Source organism: Mustelus asterias, chromosome 11, assembly GCF_964213995.1.
Source record: "Mustelus asterias chromosome 11, sMusAst1.hap1.1, whole genome shotgun sequence".
In the NCBI taxonomy this organism is placed as follows: Eukaryota; Metazoa; Chordata; class Chondrichthyes; order Carcharhiniformes; family Triakidae; genus Mustelus; species Mustelus asterias.
The window spans coordinates 107,312,220-107,323,666 of NC_135811.1; the positions used below are offsets into that span (position 1 = coordinate 107,312,220).

The following is an 11,447-nucleotide window of genomic DNA, read 5'->3' on the forward strand; positions in this document are numbered from 1 at the left end:
AGGTTCATTTAAAACGTCTTTACTGATCTCAAGTAGTGACTGATCATTTTTTCCCCGACATTTTGTTATCATTGGGTCCAGATACACGCAATCCCACATTGAATGGCATTTCATACAGTTGTGCTTGATCATAATATAGATATTTTGTTAGGTTATCGGAGGTTAAAACAAAGGTATAATTATAATATACTAAAGTGACACCACAATAAATATGTGAATAAATTTGATGTCAGTATTTTTTAGGAAAACACGTGCAAAATGAACTTTTATACGGCTATCTCAGATTGTTTAGTCAACAGTTGTTGATCTGCTAAAGTCAGCTACAAAAGTTCTGTGATATTACTTGGAATCTCTTCGAAACCAGCTTTTTTTCTTTAAATTAATATGTCTCACACCGTCTTGTGAACCGCGTTGCTTAAGGAGTATTAGCTTCCGAATGCTGTTCTCAACGAATAAAGGAAGCAGTGAAGCGATCAGGGGTTTTGTTTTGATGGAACTCAGACTGGAAGGAAAAGCACTTGAATGACAGCTTTCTGAGCGGCTAGACTCTTAACTTTCACCTTGACCTTGGCCTTCAGCCGTGTCTAACTCGTATGTAAAAAAGGCCGACTCTTCCTTAATTGCTTGTGTCTCGTCCTCGGCACATCTTCCCCTCCCTCGACCCACAGCTTTTTACACCAAGACTTTACTCAAAACACAGGCTCAAGCGAATTGATAAAAATTGAAATGATGCCCACTTCACATCAGAAGCGTTAAATGCAAATAAGCGACTAATGGTTATAGGCATCTAAAAAAGAGAAACAGCACAGGACAAAAATCAAATTTCAAATTGATAGGAAGCCTGGTTGGCTAATATCTATTTTTATTTGTAAATTATATTCTGCGACAGTTAACCCCTCTTTAAACACATATTAATATTGTTCCATGGTATATGAAGACTGGCAAATATTTAATTGCTAATAGAAATGTTTAGATGTGGTTTCTAAATTTCCTATCACACCACCCTATTGTGAAATTTTGGTGTAATGTTGGGAAACAGACATCTGCTATTAGTCGCATATAAAAACGTTAACACATCACTTGTGTATTGTTTAATACTTTTAAAACATTGTTGGCACAATTAAGTAGGCAATAAAAATAATCTTTTCACTTGAGTTTTCATAAACAGAAAGAGGGATCGGTAGAAAAAGGTGTTGTTAATAGCTTACCATCTAAAGAGGGATAGCTTGGACCAAATGAAAATTATTGTAGGAAATCTGAATTTCGCTAGGCTTAGTGTTTCCGATATGTATTGTTTATTTGTAAATATGTTTGATGTTTTGTGCTCCTTTCTTCCCGGAAGTGATTTATTGTGCTACAGAGATGCTTCTTCGCACACGTTCACTTTCATTTGAATTATTTTGATGGGAAGTTCATTTGGTAGACTGATTATGATTGGAATGAATGACTAAAGATCTGATATTTGTTGTCAAATGTTGTTCAAATACATTGGAATTGTGACGTACCGTTTAAGCGTTTGTCTCCTGGCGGCTTTAGATGGAACGTGGGAACGGACTTGCATCTCTATAGCGCCTAACCATTTCCCAGGCTCTTTGGATTCTATCTTAATGGCATTTGAAATTTAAATCCCATCTCTTGGTGATCTATAATTTATTGGCCCGTCGATGAATTCAACTGACAAAAATAACATTTTGAGATTAATCACTTGATTGACCAGTTCGCTTTGTGCAACATTAGCACTAACTTTCTGACCAATGTTTTCTATTCGGAGTTTTCATCGGTTTTATAGCAATGCCGGCGCCACCAACTGCAGCAAATGGCCGTTGATAAAGCAGCTGCTTTTATTTTCGGAAGTTAATTTTCAGTTTACGCCCAAATTTACACATTGTTCTTTAGAAAGCAAAGAAAGTTTAGTTTGTTATACTTTCAAGGTTGATAATAATTCTGGGAATTTACAAATGAGCAGGGATCAGTCTTCACTGCACTTCCCATGTCGCCACATCACTCTCAACATGTTATTGCCACGGTGCTCATTAAAAGAGGAATTAACAAAAACTTATCGCTCTTGTCTCTCGGAATGCGATACCTCGTTTGGGTCGACTAGTACATAACACAATGTTGGAGCTTTTAAAATCAGGAAGAGATTTATGAGCGTCAATCGCAGGCGGATATTTCTTAATTAATATGGAACTTTATGCTCACGTGGGCTTGCATTCAACCCGTATCAAACCACTCAAGTGGTAGCTTCGCCCACAATTTGCAAATAACAATAATAGCTGCTTGCGTCTATAAAGCACGTTTAATATAACAAATCGCACTCCTGCCTCACACATGCAGTTGCAACACTGTTCTGCAGTCTGATACAGAAAGCAGAGCCATCTATGTCTAGACTTCAATCCTGTTGAACTTGGAATCTGAATTTCAGTTATTTAAAAACTAAGAAAGTTCAGAAGCATGCGAGTCTCAAATCATTTGGCACCAAATAAAAATGAATCTAGGAAAATATTTAGCATTAGGGGATTGTTTGAGAAAGGGGAATGCGGCTGTGCTTTGGACACTTCTATTGTGAAACAAAATACACAATTTGAAAATAAAACCAGAGATTAATATCTGAATAAATCTTCATGATGCTTGGGTAAATAATTACCAATAAGACCCTCACAATAAGTGCGACCGCAAACGTAAGGCAAATTCCTGTTGTGGTATATCAAACCCCGATATAAATCTCTGTCAATTACTAAGACTTTAATGAGTGAAACTGATTTTTGGTGAATATATGGGGAATTGCGCGGTATAACCTGAGGTAAAAAGAGCACGCGGTAATGATAATAGAATTCCACACTGAAGAATACACATTTTCTCAGTACTGTGATATATCATAACTGACAAATCGCATAAGAATTGTTAATTCTTAGCAGGGCGCCATGTGGCAAAGCCATTTCGATTTAGGCTATTAGATTTACTTGATATGAGGGTAACCGACAGTTAACGTTAACTCTTTAGGAGGATTTTGACTCGAATTTATCATGTAATATTATTTATTTTACTTGACACTAACTATCCAAGACGTGTGACAGAATAGGACAAAATGTTGTTCAAAGAGGTTTATGAAGGTGTGCCAACCTATGTGTGTGTGGTTTATTGACATGTTGTACATTCAATGGAAGGTGATGCTATTTTGTTAGATTTAGAGGTTTCCACACTTGCTCACATATCGTCTGAAAGAATGGGTTCCAAGTATAGAATGAATAGTTGGTTAATGTGATTTTAACTTTGAATACTTTTTTTTAAAGAAATACCTTCTCATAATTGTTTAGGTTTGGTATCCCGGCCAGATAATAACTCACCAACCATTCTTACAGAAATTGCAAAATACAACTACTGAGCCTGCCTGTAAAATGCCAGCCAACAAATCTGCTTTAAAAAACACAAGTATTACTGGTGGCTGCAACCCCGCTTCCCTTCAGGCTTCACGTGCGCTTTTTCTGACAATTGGAAGCAACTTTTTAAAATATCCATGCATAACTCTGTCTAACGCAAATGACTTGGCAAAGAAACTCCCTGATCGACCAACGCAACCAGATGCTGCAATTACTTTGATTTGGTTCATGTGTTAAAACGTGACATTGTTTTGTTTGAACTGACGCTGTGCAGAGTGTCCAGTGTCCATTGCAAACCCCTTACTTTCTACAGTTGCAATAATTGGACATTTTAACCCGTGCCTTTAATAATTTCTATTTCGCAATGAACCTTTCTTTTCTGCCAGTTCTGCAGGAAGGTTTATTATCAGAGTTTGCATAACACGTGATCCGCGAGCAGCCAATCGGCGGGCGTGTTTTTTTAACCCGGGTTTGTGCGTCAGTGCAGATAGCTGGGAGAAATTCGGTAACGCTCTCAGTTCTGCGTCTCTTAAAAGAAACTATAGACCCAATGCTGAACGTGATATGACAGTGTCACTGCTTCTGAAACCTCGCTGGGTCGACAGTGTGATGTTCCTGTATGAAAGCAACTCGGATGAGATTAGTAAGAATAACGGGGTAATGGAAGGATTTGTAGGTGCTGGCAATTTCTCTGCAAATCAGTGCAGGAATTTGATGGCTCATTCTGCACTCGGGGCTCATCCATCACCTTTAGTTCACGGCTCTGGCTACTCGACAGTCGACGGCTCTGGGGTAGTGGAACCTGGCAAGCAATGCACCCCATGTCCAATGCCACAGGCCTCCACCGCCGCCCCACTACCGTATGGATATTTCGGCAGCGGCTACTACTCCTGTCGAATGGGTCGAAGTTCAATCAAGCCTTGCACCCAGCCTGCCGCTCTGTCTAGTTACCCAGGAGACAAGTATATGGACAGTCCTGTCCCCACTGATGAATACCCAGGCCGGCCGAAGGAATTCGCTTTCTACCACGGCTATGCGAGTGCCTACCAACCAATGCCAAGTTATCTGGACGTTTCCGTAGTCCAAACTATCAGTGGCGCGGGGGAGCCGAGGCACGAAGCCTTGTTACCTATGGAAGGCTACCAGCCCTGGGCCCTTAATGGGTGGAATAGCCAGATGTGCTGTTCTAAGGAGCAGGCACAGTCGGGACATCTCTGGAAATCCACACTGGCAGGTAACAGGTTATTGATGAATTCCTCCCTATAATTCCAAACTCCCTATAATTGCAAACTCTGATTATTTAAGTATATTGGAAACATTTTGAAACCATGCAATTGATTGCAAATAATTTATTTCTGACAATATGCCGTAATTTAGAACAAGATTCAAAAATGTACAGTTTTACTTTACGTTTCCGGTGCAAGGTATTCAGTAGGAATATAATGTCAATTTCATTATTGCTACATTGTTTTCCATCTTAGAATGTTACACACATGTTGCAGTATTCGGCTGCTGGTGTTTGCTGCATCCTTTCAGTTAAATACACCTCTTTTAGATACTGAAATTGGTGACGATGAGCGTGTTGTTTAATCAATATTTTTGCATTCTTTTCCAATGTTGCATTTTCCTGATGTGTTTTTCTGTTGTGTTTTTGGCGCGGTGTGTACGGTCACACATAGCAGATGTTGCAGTTCACCAACAGGATGGAAGTTCCTTTCGGCGCGGAAGGAAGAAAAGGATTCCTTACACCAAAGTCCAACTGAAAGAACTGGAGAGGGAATATGCAACAAATAAATTCATCACGAAAGACAAGAGGAGGAAGATCTCGGCGGCTACGAACCTGAGCGAACGGCAGATCACCATCTGGTTTCAGAACAGGAGAGTTAAGGAAAAGAAAGTCATCGCGAAAGTAAAAACCAACACACCCTAATTATAACTATCTTTAAAAAAAGATAATTGAAACTGTTCAATCGCGTAAATTAATCACAAAGATGCGAAAGACGTTTGTGACCGACGGGGTTTAACTGCACACTTCTTTTAAGGAGTCAGTCTGCAGAATGCTAACATGTCCTCTTCCTTCTTTTAATACTGTAATGGAGGATTTGTTATGGGATACCATTAAAATGGACTAAAATACGTGGTCAGAATGTAAATTTAATTATAACGACTCTGTAACCATACCGACATCACTGTTTATTATCAGTTTTGTTTAGTGAAGATATGCAAAGTATGTCTGACTGGTGTAGAAGCTATTTTTTATGTTTTGTTTGGGTTACGCATTAAACTGTCGATTTTCGGCATGACTGCAGTAGAACCGCCTAAACGCTGTTTTTAAGCAAAACGGGTTGAGGGAAAATATTAATAATAATAAAAAAGGATTAAATGTTTTGCGACTATACTAATTTTGTTCAATAGTGTTTAGCAGGGAATGTTCATGCATTCATTTAATATCCATTTACTGGTAGTAATAATAGACTTATTTGGCATATAACGTGTTTCATATTTCATATAATATATGAGAAACCAATGACCTGATGATGTTACTGATATTAACCGCAACGAGATGACAACCAGCACTCGCGTAAAGGTGAAATTGTATTTAATGTTTAGTGCTTTATCATTTAAAATATATAAATTAATGTAAACTATGCAAGCTTGATTTTTTAACAAGATAAACCGATGCTGGTAGCTATTTTGCACTTGCAAGCAACGATTAACCTTTAATTTAATATTATGATTTAGTCACAAAGTGAGCGTTGAAAATTTAAGGTTGAGATAAATCCTAATCTCTGGAAGCATTTAGCTCCGACTCTATTAATTACGTTTACAATCAGAACATCTTTTCCATTTGACTTTAAAGTAAGTTAATACATTTACTTGGAGAAACAAAATGAGATTAAGTGGGTGCATATCACGGGATAACTTGCTGCTTATTGAACAGGAGGAAGAGAATGAATGAAAGAAAACATACTGGGAAAACATACTCACTGAAGCCGGACAATATCACACAAATATCTTGATCCTTTCTGGACTTCACACTTTAAATAGTGTCTGGTTTATACAACAATTTAAAACTAATAAACATTTTGCTGTAAACTTTCTCCAGACAGCCCCCCCCCCCCCCCCCCCCCCCACCCGCCCCCCACCTTTTGGCTCTCTGTATTTAGGTGCACATAATCTAGCATGACGTCAATTAAAAAAAAGAAAATGCGGACAAGTCCATTTATTCGGGTTTTCATGCCATTAGTCTCTCGGATTTCAAACAAAAGTTACTGAACTTGAAATTCAACCAAAGAAATGTTTAGTTGACAAAAGGTTTTCCTGTCTCCATCTAGAAAAAGTTGCCACTCTACTTCATTATGAACTATCAGTTTGGTGGCACAATGTTAAGGAATTACTTTTGCACGTTTATTGATATAGGGACGCAGAAGGTGCTTGCTTGTGCAACGTGTTGGATGTGTTTGGATTGTGCTTCTTGGGCTGTATGGATTTAGTGGGGGTGAAGATGACTTTGTAACTGAGTATTTGCGAAAACCTACGACCACCTTTGGATTCTTAGTTCAAATCGTATTGATTAGCCTTTGACCTTGACCTTGACAGTCACGTGCGTATTCGCCAATGATCATGACGTCTAGCTGCTCATGAATAATCGAACGGTTTTCGGTGATGTGATCGGGCAGTGTTATCATGAGTAGAACAAGTGCGCCATCTCCTGGCTAATCGTTCCATAACAGAAGTAGTGCTGCCTACAGGGTCAGCCTTTGTTTAAACATGTCGAATGAATTTGTACAAAGCTCGTGCAGAAATAATGCAAAATAAAGGAAATTTACAACGCGATCAAGAAAACAAATAATTGTTTGTCTACAGCGCTTCCCACATAATGCTTTGTTTAGATAGTTGACAATATTACCCTACAAATACCTGAAGAACCAGTGCTGAGGTAATTTCCCCAACACACACAGGCCTGTATGCACACATGTACAGGCGGACACACACACAAAGCCAGCCAGACTGACACAAATATCATCGGCCGTTACATTACACAATTCGGTACAATTATTTGCAGCTGCTGTCGCTTGTGGAGTCGGTGTCACTATTAGATCAAATATTTACGTAGCAAAAATAACACGGATTGTCCAAAGTTTAGCAAAACGGAAATAAAAAAAATAAAAAAAACACTATGACTACACGAAGCAAATTTAGAGCCTTTGAAGAGTATCTTTGAAGATACATTTTGAGAAATGTATAAGCGGCCGGGAAGTAATAGAAATGTTTGCGGCCATTACATTTAATTCATAACCCTGAGATGTAACATCCTGATTATGTTTCTTTTGAGCACAAACTATAATTTTCTCATGATGGGAAATCCGCGCTTACACATGCTTGTTGCAGTAAATCTAAAGGAAGATTAGAACAATTCAGCAAGATGAAATTAATGCAAAATGTGTTTGAGTTATCTAACACCAGGAACGTTTCCAGTTGAGTAAGTAATCATCATGAGGACAGAGATGTAAGTACAGTGAGATGTGCTCCACCAATAGGCCACGACAGACTGAAGAAACTGCACACAAGCAACCGGGATACTGTTGTTGCGTACCGTCACATAACTGACTGTAACCGGGTTCTGTACTGGTATAGACAGTATATAGGCCAAATTTGGCTTCCCTACTACAACATTAACTATGTCACGAGCAGAAATGACTGTCCGATTGCTGGTTGTGCACCAACTAGGCGTTGATTTTAAAAGTATTGTGATAAAGTATTGATTTTCCATTACTGACCGTGCACAAAGTACTTAACTATTTATAACGATATTTTCATTTAAATGTTCAGAGAATTTACTGAGCGCATTTGTGAATGCGCACATACAGCACAGGGAGTAATCTAAATGTGTGAACTTGGCTAATTCAGCTCAGCTTTTGTATAAAATAAAAATATCAACCCAAAACTATTCCTTTGTGGAGAACTAAGTTCGCTCATAGCGGAGCGGTCAAAGAGCTGAATATGCCGACTCGCTGGAGAAAGGGGGCTTCAAATAGTTTAATTCCGCATAAATATGCATCAGTAACCTTCACTTAACCACAGTGAGTTTTATACATTACCATCCGCCGGATACACGACCCTCCAGTATTATTAGCGGCATTATTATTTTTAAATATGTGAAAGTGGCTTTTCTGCTTTGAAAGGTTTCAAATGAGGCAATTAAATACTAAAAGTAATCTCAGCATGTTTTAAGCCATGCATCATTCTTTTAAACACATACTTATGAGATATATTGCCTATATACAGTAAGGTATGTGAATAATGATACATGTCCTATTATATATAGAATCATAGATTTCCTCAATCATTTATAGAATCATAGGCTTTGATTTCTGGGCACAATCGCCACACAAGTATTCTAATGAACAGAAGTTTATCATAAAATAAATTGCAGGTAATATCTGCAAATAGTTATTGAAGTCTGATTGAGGAAATTATATACTTAACTTTCCGATAAGCAAACGCGTTTTAGCGCCTCTGTGCGCCATTGGCATTGAGCTCCTTTTTACAAGTTATTTAAAAATTCTATGCATTTATGTTAGATTCTTGTGTTAGCGCTGAGCTCTGCAAAACCGGCTAGCGTGTCTTTCTGAAAATACATGTGGGCATTATGGATAGAGCCATGGATAGAAAGAAAATAAATAAAATGTTTTCATCCAAAGAATTAGGAATTTATCATGGAGCTATTCAGTGGAACATTAATATTTTCTACGTTTCATGTTTGACTTCGCACCCGGCTATGACAAAACAGCTTAACACATGGGAAGCAACAGGCAAACATGAGAGAAAGGATGCAATGACCATCAAATCAATGACACAATCCATATTTAGGAAATGCTTTGTTAACACTTCTCACAGTAAACTCCAATATCTTATTTATAATGCACCCGGCCAGTGAAGCTATCACGCGCCCTTTTGAAATTTTAATATGTTGCTTCGACTTCAGTGGAATTGTGAAAAGGGTCACTTTTGAAAATATTCTGGTGTGTGAGGGAATCTAACTAAAGCAAGGCAAAAAACAGCCCGAAATCACAAAAGTAATTTCAAATCGTTGTAACCATCACATGACGCAAAAGAGCCAACCACAAAATAGCTTTCTGAGTTCACTGTTTAGCCGTGCAGTTTTTATTAAAACATTAAGGAAGTAAAAATTACATCCAGGCGATTAACACATACTTAGCGGGATTAGTTCTAATCCTCGGCGCAAAATAATAATATTCCTCGTGAGTATTCGGAAATGGCAGTCGTAACTCAAGTTCAAGTGCGCCGACGGCGAATTGAGGCTTTACTTTCTTTCGGATTTCTACGCGCACCCAAACGTAAAATTTCCCATTAGTCAGAAGTAAGAAAATTACCCGAAGAAGGAAAGGCCAGAACAGCGAGGCCAGAAGTGGCATTCTGCTTCTGACTTGCAATCTCACTTTCTAGTGGGGGGAGGGGAGTTGTGGGACTGGGGGAGGAGGGCAGAAATCCAAGTTCAATTGCATTGAAAGTAATTAAGTTGAGGAGTGCTTGCAGCTCGTGCTAGCCATTCCTTTGTGTCCAGCTATGACCTTGCAGTTGAACTTGAAAGGCAAGGTTAACAATCAGACGGAGCGCCGCGGCCCCGACAACGGTTTGGTCTCAGGAAGGAACAGAAAGTCCTCTGGCTAGTGCAGTAAGTACTCGCTGCCCAAGAGATGGGATGATAAGATGGACGTTTTAAGATAAGTTCTAAAATTAATGAGGGGGAATAAAGCAAAACTTTGAGCTAATGAGGTCATAACTTGGTGTGCTGTATCTGAATGAGAAAAGGACTGCGAGGATTTCAAGGGGCTTTGCAGTTGCTGCCATTCCTTTGGACATAAACGGACCAGTAACATGAACATTAGAGTCTGTTCCAAGTAAAAGACTGTGCTGTGATCGATAAGAATCCAACAGCAAACTGTTGGTTCAAGCTATTTTTTGAACCAGTGTTTATTTAGATTATGCGTTGCGCAGTTACATTTGCCAGAAGAACATTCTGGTGTAAAAAGGAAGCGCGCCAAGGCTTTTGATGTTCTGAATCGAACAGGCCGTGCTAAAATACAATCTTACCAAAAGGATCGCTTTGGTAGTTTTGATAAACAGAATGTGTAATTTTGCAAATAAATCTAGAATTTTCCGCATTTTCAATTCTTGCCAGCGACATTTAGAAATTCCAAAGGCAAATCTGGGCTTTCAGCGATCTCTTTGTGACGCAATCCATGTTGTTTTCGCAAATGGCTGTAACACTTTTAGGAAATAGCTTTTATTTCTCACAGACATCCGGTCAAACATTTGTTAATTAATTCCAGACTGAAAAATGTATAATTGTTAAGAAATTGCAAAGGAAAACGACGTTGGTTGACGAAAATGCACAGAAGGCAGCAGCCGACCTTATTTTAGTTAAATAAGTTTGCTAGTTTTAAAAATAAGTACAAACAGAACTGGAAATGGTTTAATGGAAACCCTCAACAATACTCACTATAGTAACTTGAATGGGAAATGCATCTTGATGAGAAATTGAATCTAAAGGTATTTTGAACTGTTTAGTTGAATATACGATCTGGTTTTGCGAATGCTCGACCCCAATTTCAATTTCAGGAAATTATTGCGACATATCAACACGTCCAAAATGCCTGTTTCCGCTTTTCGCCCGAAGACAAAAAGACAAATTAATGATCACCAGCACATTGTATAAAACGCACACACATTCAGCCACTATGTTGTAGTTTGATTAGAAACACGTAACCTTGTAGGTCAACAAACCTGTGATTAATTGTAAATGCAACTGAGCATTTACTGATTCGCCTAATTTAACAAGTTTGATGTACATCAATAGATAGGTTGCAATTGAACTTTGTGTAAAATGGTCATGTACAATCAATACGTTAGCTCTAATGCATTAAATAACTGGGCATTGCGATTAGCAAAGGCAAAATGAACCAATATTTTAAATTCAAATTCTCTATTACTGAAAATATAATGATTTCAAATGAGCCCGGGTATAGCATTTATAATATG

The 11,447-nt window shown here is 38.4% G+C and overlaps 1 protein-coding gene across 2 annotated transcripts; it reads left to right on the forward strand.

Annotated features, from left to right (window-relative positions):
- Positions 1-3,866: 3,866 nt before the first annotated feature.
- Positions 3,867-5,687, forward strand: hoxb13a (homeobox B13a). 2 transcript variants are annotated; one of them, XM_078224494.1, is made up of 2 exons: positions 3,867-4,614; positions 5,063-5,687. In XM_078224494.1, the coding sequence occupies exons 1-2, from the start codon at positions 3,945-3,947 to the stop codon at positions 5,308-5,310; spliced, it is 918 nt and encodes a 305-aa protein (XP_078080620.1). In that variant the 5' UTR covers positions 3,867-3,944; the 3' UTR covers positions 5,311-5,687. The 2 variants fall into 2 exon arrangements, with proteins under 2 accessions (XP_078080620.1, XP_078080621.1); XM_078224495.1 differs by having other exon boundaries at positions 3,945-4,614; positions 5,060-5,310.
- The last annotated feature ends 5,760 nt before the right edge of the window (positions 5,688-11,447 follow it).